Source organism: Polyodon spathula, chromosome 30 (assembly GCF_017654505.1).
Source record: "Polyodon spathula isolate WHYD16114869_AA chromosome 30, ASM1765450v1, whole genome shotgun sequence".
Lineage (NCBI taxonomy): Eukaryota > Metazoa > Chordata > Actinopteri > Acipenseriformes > Polyodontidae > Polyodon > Polyodon spathula.
Window position 1 is genome coordinate 251,445 of NC_054563.1, and position 21,415 is coordinate 272,859.

The window sequence follows — 21,415 nt, forward strand, 5'->3', positions numbered from 1 at the left end:
AAGAAACGACGGGCCGCTCTGATCATTGGAGGCGCTTAACCGATTGCATTCTTGATAAGATTATTACAGAGGCAGACGCTAGAGTATTAAACAAAGTCTGGTTAGAATTATTGGTAGCTGTCTTAATTTTTTTTGGACGATCGTAGGATTAAAAAATTAAATAAAAAAGGTGAACACGCGTTTTGCTTGTCCCTTTTGTTCAGCGCAATCTCGGCATCTGATCTGGGCAAGAAGGCCTGCGTACCGGGGTGGGGTCGCGATGAACTGCCGCTCGGAGGTGCTGGAGGTGTCGCTGGAGAGTCGGCAGGTGGACGAGGCGATGCTGGCTCTGCTCCACACGATCCTCTTGCACCGCAGCACCGGCAAATTCCACTACAAGAAAGAGGGGACCTACTCCATCGGCACCGTGGGGAGCCAGGACACCGACTGCGACTACATCGACTTCTCCTTCGTGAGGGTCTCGTCCGAGGAGCTCGACAGGGCGATGAGGAAATCGGTTGGGGAATTCAAGGTGGGGCGCAGCTCAATCTTGCATAATAAATAGAACAGAATATATAGTAATATTTTTATATTAGTTATACGAGGGCAACGCCGCGTTAGTAGCCACATCACGAGACATTACTTACACCTTGAGTAAGATCTAACAGCCAGGGTAAACTGAGTTATTTATTATTTGTCATGCCATCTCTTTTATACAAGTTTCCCATGTTCACTTTCTTTCCCATACTTTCCCCATGGTTATAATATCCATATAGCGCAGTTTAACATGGTTTGCCTTGTTTTAAATGTTTTGCCATGCCTCTGTGGGGTTTGCAATGACTACCTATTCTTGTGAATGCGTTCACTGTGCTTTATTACACTGTGTAACACTTACTATAGTAAACCGTTTCTAAGGGATCATAAGAACAGAACGTTTTACCTGAAAGATTAGGGACCACCTGTACAAGTTAGGAGTATTATACCCGGTCATTCCACCGTTGCAGAAACATGCTGTGTGGTAAATTACTTACAAATAGGGTTCTCATGTGACTCCATGTACAGAAGGCCAGTTCAGGCTTTTCAACTCGCATGGCAATGCATTCTGGTACGTTACACCTGGCTCGGGTACATTTCACAGCAGGACTACAATTACCAGAATGCACTGAGTTGTGAGCTGGAAAGCCTGCACTGGATTATGTACTTGGAGTCGTGTGAGAACCCTGCTTCCACATGCCCCACCCAGTCACAGGAAGTAAAAATGTACAAGGAAGAGCAGTCTAAGCTGATATATATATAACAAAAATCTCTTCAGAGCAGCGATGAGGGACCCGTGATAATGTAGCTATTGAACGTAAGAAATGTGAAAGCAAAGTCATCACTGCTTCAAGATCTCTGTGACTGCTAACATTCAGCACTGATGATCTGAACTGCCATTGCACAGCACAATGTGGATGCATTCATTTTAATATAGCACTGCGTTTGTATCTTAAAGTTAAAAAGATGACTAATAAATAGACCACAAAGCGAGATCTGCCTTCTCTGTAAAAAGACAGTGAGGTATAGCTGCTGTTTTAAATGCACGAGCACATACTGATCCTAATTCATCAGCAGTGTGGGGCGTAACCTACTTTGTGGTTTAGTAGAAACTGTGCCAGTTTAGCATTGTGGGAAAGGGAAAGGTGCTTCATTCTACTTTGCATAACAGTCTTCTGCAACGCCCCTGTTTATCATGCAGCTGCAATCTACCTTTGGAATGTGTGCCGAGCCAGTCTCCAGCAGCCTTGCACAGTTTCAGTGTGTGAACCCTGAGGACAGGCAGTACTGTACCTAGCAGGAAGCAGCACACCCTGAAGACACAGAGGCAGTGCTGGGCGTGTGTGCCAGTGATGGTGGAAATAGAACCCGTTCAGTGGAACTCCTCAATTCTAGGGGCGGTTCATAATAATTGATCATTCGTTTATGTTGCAAGTGGGAGGAATGGTTTTACGTTTCCAGGGAGCTGTTCAGGAGATTCTCCTCCAGTGACTTCACTGAAGATGGAATGCAGGCTCGGGGTCTATTCCTGGTTTTCAATTCCAATTCCTTATTAAAATCTATTACCAATTTCCTTTTAATCAATTCCAACACATCATTCATCAAAATAGCAATTAGCAGGGTGGCAGCAAACTGCTTCAACTGCAGTCAAATGAAAGCAGCTGAACAATCACAGCCATTGTTAATGTCTCTAAAAAATCAATTCTGATTTCTTTGAAGGAATTGGAAATGGGATTGGAATTGAATAACAGGAATTGATTGCAACCCTGGTGGCATGTACTTCCAAATATATTTGTCTTCCCCCCAAATTATTAGAAAAGCAGTAATTATGTAAAAATGTATGGGGCAGCAGAGTGAAGCTGATAAACAGCTCAAAGCAGCTTCCCAGCGTTTCACTCTGTTTAACACGCCTCTGTCACAGGAAAGTGTGTTTGAAACACTCACTCTGTCTGTGATGTCATGTACTACAAAGTTAATGATGTAACAGTCTACTATTCCTTTCAGTTAGACCTTCAGGCATCATGGAATTGAGTATCTATCTGTCTATCTATCTAGCTATATGTTGTTATAGCTGTGTGTTCTATTACAGGATGCATTATGCAACTCTGGCAGTGACGGTGTGGGGCAGATATCTCTGGAGTTCTACCAGAAGAAGAAGTCCCGCTGGCCCTTCTCGGATGAGTGCATTCCCTGGGAGGTGTGGAGCATCAAGGTGAACGTTGTTAGCCTGGCCAACGAGCAGGAGAGGCAAATTTGCCGGGAGAAGGTGGGTGAGAAGCTGGGGGAGAAGGTCATCAACATCGTGGAGGTGATCAACAGGCACGAGTACCTGCCCAAGATGCCCACGCAGTCGGAGGTGGACAACGTGTTTGACACCAGCCTGAAGGACGTGCAGCCCTACCTGTACAAGATCACTTACCAGATCACAGACTCGCTGGGAACCTCCGTGAGCACCACCATGAGGAGGCTTATTAAAGACACGCTGGCTTTGTGAGGAGCACTGAGCCCTGAGCAGACCGGCAGCTGCTGCTGAGTTTAAACACAGACAGCCTGTGTGCTTTCTAACTGCTTTTCAGAACCTGCCTTATTATTATAAAAATAAAAACCCATTTCACCAAGTAATGCAGTGTACAGGAGCTGGGATTTCAATGGCCTTTTTCATTTGTTCCGGTGAATTGGATTGGATTTAGTTTTGTAATGTCTCCATTTACTTTCAGGAGAGGCAGATGCAAACTTCAGAATCTCTAAATGCGTTTCCTTACTGACCTTCATAACTAATGGAAATGTTTCTAGGTTACCAGATTCCCTCGAGTCAAATTAGCATCCACAAAATGCCAGAATTCAGTTCTTGTCGCTTTGCCAAGGCCTGAGTCATTTCATCACATGACGCTAAAACAGTTATAAAAATATCACTGTGGTCCATAGCAACCAGTTATTTTGCAATGTGTTTGTTCGTGTGTGCAAATGTGGCGTTCTCGTGATCCGCAGTTTATGGTAGCTGTCCCCAGGTGGCAGTATTTACCACTTCCTAGTTCTCCTGTTCTTTGTGGAGGTGAGGTCCACCTCTAAGCTTAGCCAGGGTTCCTAGCAGTTGTGTACTGAGATGGTATTCACTGTCTTGAGATGCAACAGCACATCTGCGAGACTCGTGACCCGAGCAACACACAAGCTTATTTTAGCTTATTTTACTGAAAACCGTGCTTGTGTTGTTTTATATCCCTGCATAGATCCTTTCTGATCCTGTGTTCTGCAGTGACCAGCATGACTTCACAGAGTATCTTACAGAAGCACTGCATTGAATGAGAGGGTTAGGAGAGCCAGACCCTAAATTTGAAAATAACATTGTCATCTTTTGGGGTTCATGATTATTAATGATTATGATTGAATGTAGTATAACACTACAATACTGTTTAAGATGTGTATCAGACAATATTTATAAAGTTACAAAATAAATTTAGTAGAACCCATTATTAGCTGTCTGTTTTTTTTTTCTTTCGCAATCCATTATGACTCAGTTGTTTTGGTCAGTCCCCCACAAGCAGGATTATGTACCGGAACACATCAAACAAAACAATGTTTTGTTGCTGCAAAGCTGCAGTATCACAGATGAATTTTCATTTTGATACTAAAATAGGACTGCTGGATGGGGGTGTTCTACATTCTCCCAGGGTTGGGGTCAATTCCTGTTTTTAATTTCTGATTCCTTATTAAGGTCAGTTCCCAGTTCGTTTCCTGCTTGAAACAGGGAGCACAAAGAGGCTCTAAGCGTCTACGGCACACTTGTGTGCAGCTCTGAGAAGTGAATTGCTTGTGTGCAGCTCTGAAGTGAATTGCTTGTGTGCAGCTCTGAAGTGAAATGCTTGTGTGCAGCTCTGAAGTGAATTGCTTGTGTGCAGCTCTGAAGTGAAATGCTTGTGTGCAGCTCTGAAGTGAATTGCTTGTGTGCAGCTCTGAAGTGAATTGCTTGTGTGCAGCTCTGAAGTGAATTGCTTGTGTGCAGCTCTGAGAAGTGAAATGCTTGTGTGCAGCTCTGAGAAGTGAAATGCTTGTGTGCAGCTCTGAAGTGAATTGCTTGTGTGCAGCTCTGAGAAGTGAAATGCTTGTGTGCAGCTCTGAAGTGAAATGCTTGTGTGCAGCTCTGAGAAGTGAATTGCTTGTGTGCAGCTCTGAGAAGTGAATTGCTTGTGTGCAGCTCTGAAGTGAATTGCTTGTGTGCAGCTCTGAAGTGAAATGCTTGTGTGCAGCTCTGAGAAGTGAATTGCTTGTGTGCAGCTCTGAAGTGAATTGCTTGTGTGCAGCTCTGAAGTGAATTGCTTGTGTGCAGCTCTGCTTGTGTGCAGCTCTGAAGTGAATTGCTTGTGTGCAGCTCTGAAGTGAATTGCTTGTGTGCAGCTCTGAAGTGAATTGCTTGTGTGCAGCTCTGAAGTGAATTGCTTGTGTGCAGCTCTGAAGTGAATTGCTTGTGTGCAGCTCTGAGAAGTGAAATGCTTGTGTGCAGCTCTGAAGTGAATTGCTTGTGTGCAGCTCTGAAGTGAATTGCTTGTGTGCAGCTCTGATTGCTTGTGTGCAGCTCTGAGAAGTGAAATGCTTGTGTGCAGCTCTGAAGTGAAATGCTTGTGTGCAGCTCTGAAGTGAATTGCTTGTGTGCAGCTCTGAGAAGTGAATTGCTTGTGTGCAGCTCTGAAGTGAATTGCTTGTGTGCAGCTCTGAAGTGAATTGCTTGTGTGCAGCTCTGAAGTGAATTGCTTGTGTGCAGCTCTGAGAAGTGAAATGCTTGTGTGCAGCTCTGAAGTGAATTGCTTGTGTGCAGCTCTGAAGTGAATTGCTTGTGTGCAGCTCTGAAGTGAATTGCTTGTGTGCAGCTCTGAAGTGAATTGCTTGTGTGCAGCTCTGAAGTGAATTGCTTGTGTGCAGCTCTGAAGTGAATTGCTTGTGTGCAGCTCTGAAGTGAATTGCTTGTGTGCAGCTCTGAGGTGAATTGCTTGTGTGCAGCTCTGAAGTGAATTGCTTGTGTGCAGCTCTGAGAAGTGAATTGCTTGTGTGCAGCTCTGAAGTGAATTGCTTGTGTGCAGCTCTGGTGAATTGCTTGTGTGCAGCTCTGAAGTGAATTGCTTGTGTGCAGCTCTGAAGTGAATTGCTTGTGTGCAGCTCTGAAGTGAAATGCTTGTGTGCAGCTCTGAAGTGAATTGCTTGTGTGCAGCTCTGAAGTGAATTGCTTGTGTGCAGCTCTGAGAAGTGAATTGCTTGTGTGCAGCTCTGAAGTGATGCTTGTGTGCAGCTCTGAAGTGAATTGCTTGTGTGCAGCTCTGAAGTGAAATGCTTGTGTGCAGCTCTGAAGTGAATTGCTTGTGTGCAGCTCTGAGAAGTGAAATGCTTGTGTGCAGCTCTGAAGTGAATTGCTTGTGTGCAGCTCTGAGAAGTGAATTGCTTGTGTGCAGCTCTGAAGTGAATTGCTTGTGTGCAGCTCTGAAGTGAAATGCTTGTGTGCAGCTCTGAAGTGAATTGCTTGTGTGCAGCTCTGAAGTGAATTGCTTGTGTGCAGCTCTGAAGTGAATTGCTTGTGTGCAGCTCTGAAGTGAAATGCTTGTGTGCAGCTCTGAAGTGAATTGCTTGTGTGCAGCTCTGAGAAGTGAATTGCTTGTGTGCAGCTCTGAGAAGTGAATTGCTTGTGTGCAGCTCTGAGAAGTGAATTGCTTGTGTGCAGCTCTGAAGTGAATTGCTTGTGTGCAGCTCTGAAGTGAAATGCTTGTGTGCAGCTCTGAAGTGAATTGCTTGTGTGCAGCTCTGAAGTGAAATGCTTGTGTGCAGCTCTGAAGTGAAATGGTTCATTTGTTATACTGAGGGAACACCGTAATGCAGATAATATTTTCAGCATGCACTTGAAAGTGAACACCCTTCTTTAATAAAACTATGAGACAGTCACCTTTTAATGATTTTTGCCAATTGTTTTTTTTCTGAGATTTTTCCTTTGAAAACAAGTAATACAATTCTAGTCTGACCTGGGAACAGATGAGTTATCAAGCCGCCACATACTAGGAAACAGGATGAGTAATAAAGCTGGCAGCCACACCCTCTCTCAGAACGTTATTCCCTCAGCCGTTTTACTAGCATCTGCTTTAGGAGGGGAATTAGCAGAGCCTCCTTTTCAAGGAGATCTGTATCCGCTTCATGCTTTAACTGTCTGATTTGAAATGTAAGCTGCTACATTAGAAAAAAACCCTATAAATGGATCATCCAAAACACTCAATGATAGAACATGCGGTAAAACTGAAAGAAACTGACCACTGTTTCAAAGAGCTTTACTAAGCTTCTTTTAGTTTTACTGTCAATAAATTTTTTTTTTTTAAAAGTTGCAAACATTAGGAGTCAATACAATACAGCTTGCTTTTACATAGCGCTCTTCATGCAGAATAAAAAGCAACTGGCCAATCAGCCCTGCTCAAGAATAAGCCGACTCAAACAGATATGCTTTTACATGCGATTTAAAAGACTCGACTGGGCCAGCGTTCGTGATCTGACTCGGGACAGAGTTCCAAAGGCAGGGAGCAGAGCAAGTCCCTCGCTCCTCCTGATTGTAAACTGCTAGGAACTGCCAACAGTGCAGCCTTCTCTGATCTCCAGGTGCGATTCCGAGGATAAGGGACCAACAGCTCCTGTAAATAATAGACCCAAAACCATGAAGGGCTTTATAAGTAGTAAGTCGGTCTATGATCCCCTTTCAGTAGAAATAAAAACAATGATAAATAAAAACATTTCCAAGTAAATTGTGAGGATAAGAACAAAAGCACTGAAACACAGACAGGTGACTTGTTGGCTTTTATTTCAGCAGCTAAGAAACCAATGACATGTACAGTAGAAAAAGCACTAACATAAGACACTGCAATTTATACCTTAAAAAACAGGATCGCCACTGCAATCCAAGTCATTACAGATATCAGCAAGGTCATTGCAGCGCAGTTCATATAGACCAGTCTCAGGGAGTAAAGTATAGAGTACAGAACGCTAGCGCACGTGGCATTCAACTCCTCTGCGGAACACATTCGTTCGAAGCATAAGAGAGCAAGAACTAACCTGAAACAGTCTTTTATAACAAGTGCTTAGTATCTCTAACAGGATGGCTCTTAAATAAGAGTTTGCTCGTTTAAAGTCAGTAATGTTTTCAGATGTATTTGTTTTTGTAAGTGCTAATGGTCCCTGCAAGATATATTGCATATTAAAAAAAAAAAAGAAGGGGGCTCCCGAGTGGGGCATCCAGCAAAGGTGCTGCACATGGAGCACAGGATGTGCCCTATAGTCTGGGGATCACAGGTTCGAGTCCAGGCTGTGTCACAGGTGCTCCACGTGGAGTGCAGGATGTGGCCTACAGTCTGGGGCTCACAGGTTCGAGTCCAGGCTGTGTCACAGGTGCTCCACGTGGAGCGCAGGATGTGCCCTACAGTCTGGGGCTCACAGGTTCGAGTCCAGGCTGTGTCACAGGTGCTCCACGTGGAGCGCAGGATGTGCCCTACAGTCTGGGGCTCACAGGTTCGAGTCCAGGCTGTGTCACAGGTGCTCCACGTGGAGCGCAGGATGTGCCCTACAGTCTGGGGATCACAGCCGACCTTGACTGGGAGCTCCTAGGGGGCGGCGCACAATTGGCCGAGCGCTGCCCGGGTAGGGAGGGCTTAGGTCGGCAGGGGAATCCTCGGCTCACCGTGCATCAGTGACCCCTGTGGCTGATAGGGCGCCTGTGGGTCTGCAGTGGAGCTGCCAGATCTGTGCTGTCCTCCGGCGCTATAGGTCTGGTGGCCTCGCTGTGGATCCACTGTGTGGAAATGATGGGTTGGCAGGAGCAGGTTTCGGAGGACGCTGCTGCAGCCTCCGCTCCCCGAGTCAGCGGTGAAACGAGGATACAGATAATAATTGCGGAGAAAACCGGGGTAAAAAATTGGAGACGACTACATTTTTATATAAAAATAAATATATAAATAAACAGAAAAAAAAACTATTAGCGATAAACGTTCATCAACAATCCGCTCCTGTAACGTAGTGTTTCCTGTTCCTGATGTCAGTTTAACATGCTTGTGCACCAATGCAACTGCCCGTCCTGCCCCAGAGATTTCTACCAGCGGACACACTGACTGTCTTTGCAGACGCAGCTTCAAATGCTCCCGGGGAAGTCGTCTGCTTTTCTACACGTGTCCAAAAGCTCCTTGCACAAAGGATCTCACTCACTGATCTAAAAGGAGGTGGATCGAAATATCACTGTTGTTTAAATCATTACCTACGTTGGCCAGCTTTGCTGTATCAAACCCCAAGTCTCCCCTGGTGGGCCGTGCAGTGGCCTGAAACCTAGTCTCCTGAAACCAAGTTCCAAGCCTCAAAGTGGCTTAGTGTTCCCTCAGCTTTAGATGCTTGATTTCCAGCACCTTCTTACACAACAGTGCCCTGCATTAGTAATCTCAATCATGTGACAGTTAGACCCCCTCTCACCTTAAACAGATGTGCAAGACTGGCTGTTGTCAAAAGATCATCCAATCACAAAACTGGCTGTTGTCAAAGGATCATCCAATCGCAAGACTGGCTGTTGTCAAAGGATCATCCAATTGCAAGACTGGCTGTTTTCAAAGGATCATCCAATCGCAAGACTGGCTGTTTTCAGAGGATCATTCAATCGCAAGACTGGCTGTTTTCAAAGGATCATCCAATCGCAAGACTGGGTGATCAAAACAACAGCTCCTACATGACATGTTTTCAGGAGAACTCCGAAATCCGCTCTGGTATTCCACGGACCGACCCACTGTTCTTAAGGTATGCTTCGAGGAGATTTCACACTGCAGTGAGGGTGTATCCAAGAAAGGGAAACATGGCAAATGTTTAATTGACTCCTACAAGGTCCAGTGTGCATCTCACACGCTGGTTAGAAAGCTCAGCGCCGCAGGGCTGTCCAGCCCCATGAGGTGTTAGAAGAGTACTGATACAGCACCCAGGTCACTCAGGCTGGACTTCACTGCACTGAAACCCTTAGATTAATATACAGTATTATTTAAGGACAAAAGGGTTTGCTCTGTGTGCAATATTAAACACAATTCTTTGAAAAAAAACAAAAAAAACCCCATGAAATTAGATCTTTTTTGTACCATACACCATAGAGACACACCCCCCCCCCCCAAAAAAAGAATATTTTTAAGAACACAGATGCATTTTAAAATAAACAAAAACATATTTCTGTTTTTACGTGATTTTCTACACATGCTCATCTACATAGTTTATTATTGTTTGTTTTTTAAATGCTTAGCAAAAACAAAGTTAGTATATTTTGGAGTTGCTGGCACATTTAAAAATAACACTGGCTGTAAATGAATGCCAAGCACACCACAAAACTGTCCCAGCTAAGCAAGACTATATCAACGCTGTGAGCATTTCAAGGCCCCTAGTCTATTTAGCATCAGAATTTGCAATTAGAATAAAAACATGAAGCTGCACAGGCAGAATAACAAAACAATGGAAAGGAAGCCTTCCCCCTGGTGTACCATTCAAACAGAAAGAAAAAAAACAGACAAAGAGAATAAAGGTATTACTACTGGACTGCCAGAGAAAAAGACAAAAGGAAACCCGAATGCTGTCAAAATCACTTGCATCGATTTCTAAAACCTAAGAAAAACAAATCAGAACACAAGCTGTGTTTAGTCATTTGATACACTGCATTTAGACTTAACTTCTGCGCTTAACAAAATGAGAGTAAGTTAACATTACAATATATTTAAAGAGAAAAATAAAACAGGTACACTGTAGATGCCAGTTATAAACGACAAAGCAGCCTGTCCTGAAATGAGGACAATGGCATTTAATGGGTTAAGTTCTAGTTCTTTGCCCTCCATGAGCCAAAACCTTTCAAAGAAGCTGTGTTTAAATGAAACAGTGGCTTTATAAGAACTAATATCCCTGTGCCCACAGAATAATAAATAAATAGACAGAATAACGAGGCGCTTAGCTTTTGTGGCTACAATGTAACAAGTGTGAGATCCAAGGGGATTCATTAGGGGCTGATGAAGAGTACAATATTTACACTCGTTCCAGGGAGGAGGAGAGATCTTGACTTTCATATTCCTTGCTTTTGCACCTTGATTTAACACTTTCCAGGACGTCACTTCAATTACAAACAAGAGAAACGTATTGTTGATGCTTGTTTTTAACCCAAGGTCACTCGCACATATATTCTGTATGATGATGATGATGATGATGCAGACTAGACGATGCATTTCCCTGGTGACAGTATTCACTAGGGGGTTTATAACAGCATCAGCAGGCTGTAACCTATTGAAAAGTAACAAGCGGTACAGTATGCTAATGCGTTTCAGTATTTATGTGCGCACTGCAGAGCAGAGCACAAGCGAAATGTATAGAAAATGTCAGAAGGGTTAACTTTGTTATACAGCAATCTCCCTTCCAGTGAGAATCAACTCCCAGAGCAAGCAGGATCAGATTCATCCTCCCTCTCTTGTTTTAAACGGCCGGTCCTCTTACCTGGTAGCAATCATTCAGAGTGGTTCTCATAGCAACCACTGACAGCTTGTGTGTTGTGTGTACTTCTTATATCCCCTTCAGTCACTGTGTGTACAATTAGCATTTTGGCAGGGAACTTCTTTAACTCCATAGAGTTCACACAAACTATTTCAAATTCTGAAAAATGGCATTAAAACTCATGAACGAAAGGGTGCTTTTACCTGGGTTTAGGATCTGCTCATCTAGTCCTATCACCTTCGCTCACGACTTCTTCATTACATTTGTTAGGAAAACAGTTTCGGGGACTGAAAAGTTGACCTGCCAAAACTTTGAAAAAAGAACCCATCTATATGTATTTGTAAAGCAGATACATAGATAGGAAACCTAACATGGTTCAATTGTACACACAGTGATCGAAGGGGATTAGGATACACGTAAAATAGAGTAGATCTGCCAATATATTCCCTATGTTAGTCGAGCACCAGCCCCATCTAGTGCACAGCTAGTGAACTGCCAGCAGTACAAAAGGAAACTTAATCCAATGTGGCAGATCACTGTATGGCAGTACTTGTAAAAAGCCATGTGGCTGATGTAGCCTATGTTCCACATGTCCGTGGCATGCAAACAGAGGTGAAGAGCAGCTGCTTGACTCCGGTGAAGCACACCAGTGCAGCACTGGAGTGATTGCAATTCAAACCACGAAGAACGATTGCAAACATCCGAAAACCAGAAAGAGGCAGGAAACCTGAACATGCAAACAGGAAGTTCCTATTTCAAATCCAAAATCAAATCCAACATTCCTCACACAGGTACAAATGAACAGCATTGTGGGTGACAGTTTCTCCCGCTTCCATTGCAAAGTATTGTGGGTTTTTCTAGATGTGTATACAAGGTATAAAAATTAGTTTTAGAATGGTTCTGTTATTGCTAGAAGTGATTCAGTTCTCGATAGTGACAAAGACTACTTTCCAAACAAGGCTGCAATACCTGTGATATTGCTCTACTGCCACAATTACTTCTGCGATGTTTATTGTGCTGAAGTAATTCAGATTCATTAGCGGTTTTGCACGTGTCACGTTTAGTTTTTTGGTTTTGTTTGAATGACCAACTGTAAACCAAGCCCCAGTTATTTTAAGATCCAATATCTACCATATTCTGAATAAAACCATTCCGCACTGCTCAGAAACAATTGAGATATTCAGAGATGTTGAGAGACGCATTATAAATCCCCAATTCCTTCAATGAGACAATGCCACACAAGGCATTGTTAGAGACATCCCTTATCCCTTAGCATTGCGATTACTAGCTGTGCCATGTGACGCTCCACCTCATCCTAAGTGCTGTCATAATGGGCAAGTGCAAGACTTGAGCACAGGAAGAGCAGTACTTTCATTCCTGCACAGAATCGTCCTGGTTACACATTAGTGTGGCTCTGTTCATGGCTCCACAAACTGAAGGCTGTCTTGAAAGTCCGGTGGCAGAGTTTGCACATGAACTGTCTTTTGAAGGTAATTGCTGAAAGCGGAGGGGCATGGTAGAAGAGAGTATCCGACTCCTGAGGGGTGATGGATTTGTCAGGATCGCTTGGCTTTGGGGTGGAGAAAGAGGAGAAGGAGGCCCTCCTAGCTCTCTCCGTCTCAGGTCTCTTTACCCTGGAAGGGGGCGATAGTGGCTGTGGGGGTGCGGGTGTAGGTGGGGGAGGCGACGGGGAGGCAGAGGAGGGGTGCGGTGGATCGGCTTCCTTTGACGACGACTCTTCCGAGGAGGCCATGTGGGACTGGAAGTGGCTCCAGAGACGGAAGTTGGTTCTGAAGGCCTTGTTGCAGATGTGACACACGAAGGGCTTGATGTGACACAGCAGCTCCTGGTGACGCTCGAGCTGGTTGCGCACAGCGAAGATCTTGCCGCACTTCTCACATGTCCAGACGTTTACTTCCATTCCAGCAGCACTGTCCTTCAGTTCCACCCCCGGCTCGGAGACCTCATCGTCCTCTACCACCTCCTCAGCCTCTTCTGCTGGCTCCTCTTTGATTTTCAAATCCAACTTTCGGGAGACGCTCAGATCCTCTGGAGCGTTCAGGGACTCGTCAGAGTCCTCAAAGAGCATCTGTTCGGAATAATCACTGAGGACCGGGTCATTTTTGGAAACTGTCGAGGAGTCGCATGAGCCCCTCGCTTCTGCCAACTCGGGTTCCGGTCTTGCAGCTTCCTCGGGTGTTTCCCCGTTGAGATCGGCGGGACTGAGGGACAGCCGCTCCTTCGGGGTCATTGTGTTTTGATTGTGAACCTCGACCTGGTGACGCCAGATGCTGAAGGAGGACTTAAAGGTGCGCATGCATTCAAGACAGGTGAGCTTTTTGTATTCACACTGGCCCTCGTGTTCTCTCTTTAACTCTGGGGTGGTGAACCTCAGATTGCAGTACGGGCACACGGTGGCATGCCTGCAGAGTCTCTCGTGGTTTCCCTGTTCCACTGGCGAGGGCAGTTTCGCATTGCAAAGTTTGCAAGGGTACAGTTCTTGTGCTTTCCCTGGACTGGGGCAGCCAGGCGGCTCCTGCAATTTGGACAGATGATCACCACCACCGCCACCTTCTCTTTCTTCATCGACTTCCGTTGCAGGTTTTTCCCCAGGATGCATCTTTATGTGCTGCTTGAACTGCGAGTGGAAACGGAACACCTTTCCACAGTAAGTACAGAAGTAGGTCTTAGGCTTTGACCTCAGGCCCCTTTTGGGAAAATGCTGAGCTTGGGAGCCACCTAGTCCTTGCTTGTTCCGTCTCAGCTTGGCCAACAAGGCTTTCTTTATTTCCCTTTCTCTGACGATGTCTATGAGCTTCCTCTGAAACTTTTCATCCAAGACGGAGTAAGAGCTGGAAGCAGGGGCCGGGTTCTTCACTACGCCGTGCTGAGTCTGGCAGTGTGTCCACACTTTAAAGTTCGTATGGAAGCGCTTGTGGCAGATGTCGCAGGAATACGGCTTCTCGGGATTGTGATACATGTTGACGTGCCGATAGAGTCCAGTGTTAGATCTGAATATCTTCAGACAGCTCCAGCATTTAAATATCCTGCTCTGCCGCGTTTCGTTTAATTCGGGATCCCCTTCCGCATCGGAATCGTGGGGAGCTGTGGCACGTCTGGTTTGCTCCATTCCGAAATCGCCATCATCGATAACATATTTCGATTTCTTAGACGGGGTTCTCTTGCAGTCTGGCCGGGACTTCCTTTTAAAAGAGTGCTTGGTTACATTTCTAAGGTGCTCAGTGTTCATCTGCAGGTCTCTCAGGTTTACAGGCAAACCATCCCCGACAGTCACTCTTATTATCTCAGGAGGATCCACGAGTGGGCTGCTTGGTTCTGTTTTCACATGGACCTCCGTTTCAGAGGGCTTGCTGAAAACACCAGGTCTACGGTGTGGTGGCTGAATAACCTTTGGCGTCTCCTTGACCCGTTTGTGCTCAGCAGACTTTTCAGGCCCTGGTCGAAGCACGGTTTCTTCTGGGGCTTGCATAGATTTCAATTCGAAAGCTGGGGAATAGAAAGGAACCGGGCTATCCATAGACAATGACCTGCGCAAGAGACTCTTGATAAGTGGGCCGCTCCTGTCGATTCTCTGCCTGTCCGGTTCTGGTCTTCCTGGAGAAGCATGGGGTCCCACACTGGAATGATGCGCCAGGGTTCTGTGGTCTCTGTGGCCAGTGCTGTTTGGCTGCACTCTCTCCTGCAATGCTTTCGAATCGTTAAAGGACAAGGAAGTGGACAACTGCGGCCTTGTAGGAGACATCTCGATGGACTTCCCCATCTGCACAACAGTGGCTGGGCTGGTCTTTCTGACAAGACTCTCAATGACACCGGCGGACTTCCTGACGGGCGAGACGCTTGCTGGCGTTTCACTTTCTTTGTCATTACCTGAAGAAGCGCCGCTGTCTTTTGCCCAAGCTTGACCGGATTCACTTACGTTTTGACTAGTAGATGTCTTGTTGCTCTTTATAGTGGAAAATTGTTTTAAATCAGCCAGTGGCGTCGGGCTAGGCTGTTTCCCTTGTGCTGAACTTGTGCGTGGTTTATCACTGCGACCCTGGCACACAATGACAGTACGTTTTTGCAAACCACTCTCGTCCTCCTCAGAGAAGGGTGTCCTCCTCCTGGAGCCAGTGTACAAGGCTTGTGGCTTCTTGGACAGGATGTTGGTGAGAAAGGAGATCCCAAGGCTGTATCCAAGTTCCTGGACTGCTGCTAGGCAGTCCTTTTCAACAACGATGGAAGAGGAGTAGATGTAATTCAACACGTCCTCAAAGACATCTGGTTCACAGAAATCGAGCTGGACTACGGAGCGGGTTTCGCCGTCTCCACTGGCAAACAGCGAGTGGAAATACTCGCTGCTCCCTGCCAGGACGCTCTTGTGAGCTCGGAATTTGTGATCCCCCACGATCAGAAGGACGTCGCAGAGTTTCCCTTTCAAGCGCTGTTCATTTAGTGAGCTGAGCAAGGACACTGCATGTGCTGGGTTAATGTAATGAGTCAGCCCCTCCATGGTGTTCACCCTGAAAGAGACAAGCAAGTAGAAACGTTAGTGCTGCATTACTCAGACTAGACAGGGCTGTTAAAGCAGTGTTTCTGGTCACTGTTTGGATTCAGGAGTGCCTCGCTGCTGCCGGGCGACACTCGCCATATCATTTTGTAATTTCTTTGATCACTGTTTGGATTCAGGTGATGCAAAACTTTTGGCCAGAGGTGTACATGTGTTCTGAAGCAATCAGGCTCTCAGTCTGAAGCTGTCTGTGATCACCCCCTCTCAGCAGGTGGACAGTGCCATTAGTCTGAAGCTGTCTGTGATCACCCCCTCTTGGACAGTGTCACTTCATTTTCTTTGATCAGCAGGTGGACAGTGCCACACACTTCATTCAGAGTCTGAAGCTGAAAGGTGGACAGTGCCAACATCTCAGAGTCTGAAGCTGTCTGTGATCACCCCCTCTCAGCAGGTGGACAGTGCCACACACTTCATTCAGAGTCTGAAGCTGTCTGTGATCACCCCCTCTCAGCAGGTGGACAGTGCCACTCACTTCATTCAGAGTCTGAATTCAGCAGGTGGACAGTGAACTTCATTCTGTCTGTGATCACCCCCTCTCAGAAGGTGGACAGTGCCACTCACTTCATTCAGAGTCTGAAGCTGTCTGTGATCACCCCCTCTCAGCAGGTGGACAGTGCCACTCACTTCATTCAGAGTCTGAAGCTGTCTGTGATCACCCCCTCTCAGCAGGTGGACAGTGCCACACACTTCATTCAGAGTCTGAAGCTGTCTGTGATCACCCCCTCTCAGCAGGTGGACAGTGCCACACACTTCATTCAGAGTCTGAAGCTGTCTGTGATCACCCCCTCTCAGCAGGTGGACAGTGCCACACACTTCATTCAGAGTCTGAAGCTGTCTGTGATCACCCCCTCTCAGCAGGTGGACAGTGCCACACACTTCATTCAGAGTCTGAAGCTGTCTGTGATCACCCCCTCTCAGCAGGTGGACAGTGCCACAGTCACTTCATTCAGAGTCTGAAGCTGTCTGTGATCACCCCCTCTCAGCAGGTGGACAGTGCCACACACTTCATTCAGAGTCTGAAGCTGTCTGTGATCACCCCCTCTCAGCAGGTGGACAGTGCCACACACTTCATTCAGAGTCTGAAGCTGTCTGTGATCACCCCCTCTCAGCAGGTGGACAGTGCCACACACTTCATTCAGAGTCTGAAGCTGTCTGTGATCACCCCCTCTCAGAGGTGGACAGTGCCACACACCTCTCAGATCACCCCCTCTCAGCACGTGGACAGTGCCACACACTTCATTCAGAGTCTGAAGCTGTCTGTGATCACCCCCTCTCAGCAGGTGGACAGTGCCACTCACTTCATTCAGAGTCTGAAGCTGTCTGTGATCACCCCCTCTCAGCAGGTGGACTCTGCCACACACTTCATTTTCACAGGCTGCTGGTTAGGATTTCTCACAGCAGTCAAGGTGGGGTACACGTTTTCTTTTCAAAGCTATACTTGCAAAACGCTCAGCCCTTTAGTCATTAGTCAGTGCTCTGTGGCAATGAGTTGGCCTCCAAAGACCCCTTCGAATTGTCAAATACTGGGGACTTGTTTGTGAGCAATGTGTCGCTGAGATAACAGATTGAAGGATTAGTTCATATTTCATGCATTTAAATCTCTTCCTCTTTTAGAGGGAGGAAGGAAGAAAAAAAAAAACCTTACGGCACAATTTCCCGAAACAGCCATGAGGTTTGTTACAAACACTCCGTGGAATGCACTCCAGCGACTCCTGCCAGTCTGTGTGTGCGAGACTCCCGCTTCATTTCCCTGCTGTCCTTTTTCAAATCCAATTTTATTAGTTTTTTTTTTTTTTATTAGACTGTGTGTGTGTTTTTTATTCTATTTTTATAAACTGGCTTTTTATCAGTTTTTTTCTTCTAATTTTTACAATTAAACTATTTTTTGTTGTCGTTTTTTAATTCCAGCTTTATTAAATTGAAATGCTATTTCTGCTAACAAAATAAATAAATACATACTACATTTCCAAAGCCAGCAGTGTGAGATAATCTCTCTGAGGCTCTCAAGATATGCATGATTTCAAATAGTTATTAGGAAATGTGGTTTAAACCCCAATGCAGGGATAGAACTAAGACTCTCATTGCACAGCAGTTTGAGCCAGTCCTGGTTTTACTATGAGTTTCTTGAGATACACCTGAGCTTGTTACCTAATATACACTGTGGCTAATCCAAAACCTGGAACGGAGGAAACGGCACGGGAGTCCGATTTCCATTCCTGCCATTGTATTTATTTGCACTTTCTCCCAAACCCTGAGCCTGCTGCTGCATCCCTGTATGGCAGCCTGGCTGAAGAAAGCCCTTCTCAATCCGCTGCTTCAGGGCTCTTTCATAGTCTTTCTTTCTTAGTAAGAGTGTGGGCTGTGGTGAATAATGTGGTTATGAAACAAACACTGCACTGAAAAATATCAAAGACAAGCAAACGTACCACCATAGGCACATGCAAATAATAATAACAATAATAACAATAATAATAATATAGCCTGCAGGCAGACGGTCAGATGCCTCTGTATAGCCTGATTCTGATATTCACAATATCTGGTTTTCTTAATGTATGCAAAAGTGTAGAAATACAGACAGATGGACAGGCAGCAAACCTCTGCGTACAAACCAGCAAATTATGATCCTATCAATAACTTGTGTCAGAATGTCCTCAGCAAGTTTCATTAGAGAGAGAGAGAGAGAGAGAGAGAGAGAGAGAGAGAGAGAGAGAGAGAGAGAGAGAGAGAGAGAGAGAGAGAGAGAGAGAGAGAGAGAGAGAGAGAGAGAGAGAGAGAGAGAGAGAGAGAGAGAGAGAGAGAGAGAGAGAGAGAGAGAGAGAGAGAGAGAGAGAGAGAGAGAGAGGAGGAGAGAGAGAGAGAGAGAGAGAGAGAGAGAGAGAGTCCTTACCTAGAGAGAGAGAGAGAGAGAGAGAGAGAGAGAGAGAGAGAGGGATTACAATGCTGTTAAAGAATGTCCTTACCTAGTTTCATCACCACTTTACCTCCAGCAAAACAACTTAACATCTTCGGTGTATTCATTCAGTTAAAACTTACTGAGCCTTACTTGTAAGAAATGTACAGATTTTAAATCACTTGGAGTGAAAAAGTCTCAAACTTTTCAAGTCAATTTAAAACAATAAAAGGATATTGGTGGAATATGCAGTATATTGCACAATGATATCTTTAACATAGTAAAGGGTTACTGTATTTCAGGAGCTTGTAAATTCCAGGCACACAGTCAAATCAATCAATCACATGTACTTTATAAAGGGACTTTCCGGCAAAGGAATCCCAAAGCGCTTCACAGTAAAAACAAGCATACAATATAAAAACAAAAACATCAATACTAAAACAGTCAAAATACGTGCTTAACAAAACAATTAAATACATCAAGCAATCAATCAATCTATCAATCCCAGGCTCTACAAATAAATTCCACAGTTCCAAATGTATAAATAGCTTTGCTAAAAAGTGAGCCATTCACTGCTGCACGGGTTGTGTGCACGAAAAGAAAACCAGTTCCCGAGCAGATCGCTAGCCCGGATAGAACATGAAGAGTTGAATTTGGGTGGTTTGTGAAGAGATTAGCAGCGTTCAGGGTAACATGCTGGCGTGTAAACCCCGAAACGGCATCTGAACCGCCAGGGCACGGACTGGATAACTTGCAGAGATAAGGGCGTGTTTAATTCGTAAATTTGAAATAAAACGACACATTAACGATCATTTGCAGACAGGATCAACACGTTACACTAGATAATGTGCAAATCACACGCCGGGTTTATATACAGACACACACATATTGTTTACTTGATGTTATTCCCACTTTCCACGCGTGACTTTTTACGGGACTGTTTTAGGAACCCCGAAACAAAAGTGCAACAAAGTAACAACTGCTGAGGCACACACGCTACGCTGTCAGCTACTGGCACAGAGCATGCGTGCTGCACTATTCTGGGCTTCTGGCTGACTGGCAAGGCACATGCGCAGTGTCACGACGAAGCCTATTCAGGGCACTGGGCATGTGCAGTTGGAGCAGACGCAGCCGCTTTGGAAAGGGCGCATGCGCAGCTCCCGAGTCTGGGACTGCAGCGCAGCTGAGAGGAGAAAGAAGCAGAAATCACCTCAGAGTTACGTCAGGAAAGGACGCCTTTTCCAAACACTAGCTGGCAGGGTAACCGACCCTCCGTTTTGAACCGAAAGTTATTTTCCAGCCTGCCTCACCCTTTCTCCGTGTCTGCGTTCCCCGCGAGCCCCACCAGCTAGACTTTCTCGCAGAATTCCGTAGAGCGCGTGACTGCCGTGATTCCATCCATTTTGAATTTGACGTCATCCCACACCAGGGATGAGGTCATCGCAAAGAACGCTCGTCACGTGCGCCGGGCTCTGATAGGCTGGCTGCGGGCGAGGGGGCATCCCTATGAGAACTTGATTGCAGGATCTCTGAGTGAGTGGCGCTATCCCGCCCTGCACAGAGCCCGCTGAGCGCTGGAACACACAGCACCGCCTTTACTCTGTGCTGACTGGGGCAAATGCAACCCATTCCGTGCCACCGCCCTGCTCTGCGGACACGCTGCCGTGTCATTGTCTGGAGCTCGGTTAACTGGCATCTACCTCTTATTTAAAAGCTCTTTCTAACTATATTGTTATGAGAACGTACTCTCATTTTCATAACTGCAAAAAGTTTAAGTCTAAGTGTAATATATCAAATTACAAAAACGTTCAGATGATTTTTTTTTTTAACAAAGAAAAAGAAAATGTACTTAACGGGTTAAGTTGGAAGCATAAGGAATTAAGTCATTTTCAGTTTTCATCTGTGAAGCAAAAATGTAGCATGTGCTCTAAAGAAAGGCTAGCTGTAAACCTGTTAGCTCAAGAGAAGGGAAGCCATGTGGATTTCACCTGGAACTCTGTGTGTGTGTGTGTGTGTGTGTGTGTGTGTAAACTATATATATATATATATATATATATATATATATATATATATATATATATATATATATATATATACACTGTGCTTTAGAAATATGTTGCTTGTTTTTCATCACAAAGGGAGCACAGCCATGATCTCTTATGAAAGTTTCCCATGATGTTTTTTGTAGTTCCCCCCCCATGCTTTTTTTCCATGGTTATACTGTGTATTTACCACAGTTTACAATGTTTATTAATCTGCTTTACCATACCTCGCTATTCTTTACAATGCTTGCCTATGCTTTACCATGCTTCCATTATGCTCTTATAAGGGAGAGCACAGCTGCTGTGTCCCAGAGGTTTATAGCAGTGCCATAGCTGCCGTCTCCTCTGGGACGTGTCTCAGTGGATCTGTGGACAGCACTCTCACGCTAGTAACCCTAATGAGCTGCCAAGGAAGAGTAGGGATTTATTCGAGCATCAACAGTGTTGAGAGAATATGTTTCAGATCACTGCACTTTGAAACACGTTGGGATCGCCTGCAGTATATTGTGTCAGCTTGATGTTGACAGGTCTAATGATATAATCTGAACAGGCTTCTTAGGACTGCGTTCATGTAGCCAGTTATGAAAGCAGGCTGACTGCCTGGCTGAATATCAAGAGCTGTAGTGGAGGACATGCACAGAGCGCTGTTCACCTTTCTGCATGCTCACAGGTAATGCAGGGAGTCCAAATTCCAGCTGCGCTGTGCTTATAATGCAGATACAATGCATTGAGTCCATTGAGTTGATTGTATGAGTGGCGACTCTTGATTATTATTTCAGATCTTTTTTTTTGGATGTGCCAGGGTGCAGTTATAGTCACCATGCATTCTAATATACACAGTAACGTATCACTTTGTAGAATGTATTGTTTACCATTTCTGGTATAGAGAATGATCTA

The 21,415-nt window shown here is 45.2% G+C and overlaps 2 protein-coding genes across 3 annotated transcripts; one reads left to right on the forward strand and one right to left on the reverse strand.

The window, feature by feature from the left end:
- Positions 1–3: 3 nt before the first annotated feature.
- Positions 4–3,980, forward strand: atg101 (autophagy related 101). The gene is made up of 2 exons (XM_041233046.1): positions 4–511; positions 2,603–3,980. The coding sequence occupies exons 1-2, from the start codon at positions 260–262 to the stop codon at positions 3,005–3,007; spliced, it is 657 nt and encodes a 218-aa protein (XP_041088980.1). The 5' UTR covers positions 4–259; the 3' UTR covers positions 3,008–3,980.
- Positions 3,981–8,827: 4,847 nt separating this feature from the next.
- On the reverse strand, positions 8,828–19,911 carry zbtb21 (zinc finger and BTB domain containing 21). Of its 2 annotated transcripts, none has more exons than XM_041232794.1 (2): positions 19,687–19,911; positions 8,828–15,539 (listed from the first exon to the last, which is right to left on the reverse strand). In XM_041232794.1, the coding sequence occupies exon 2, from the start codon at positions 15,527–15,529 to the stop codon at positions 12,413–12,415; it is 3,117 nt and encodes a 1,038-aa protein (XP_041088728.1). In that variant the 5' UTR covers positions 15,530–15,539; positions 19,687–19,911; the 3' UTR covers positions 8,828–12,412. The 2 variants fall into 2 exon arrangements, with proteins under 2 accessions (XP_041088728.1, XP_041088727.1); XM_041232793.1 differs by having other exon boundaries at positions 19,787–19,910.
- Positions 19,912–21,415: the final 1,504 nt, after the last annotated feature.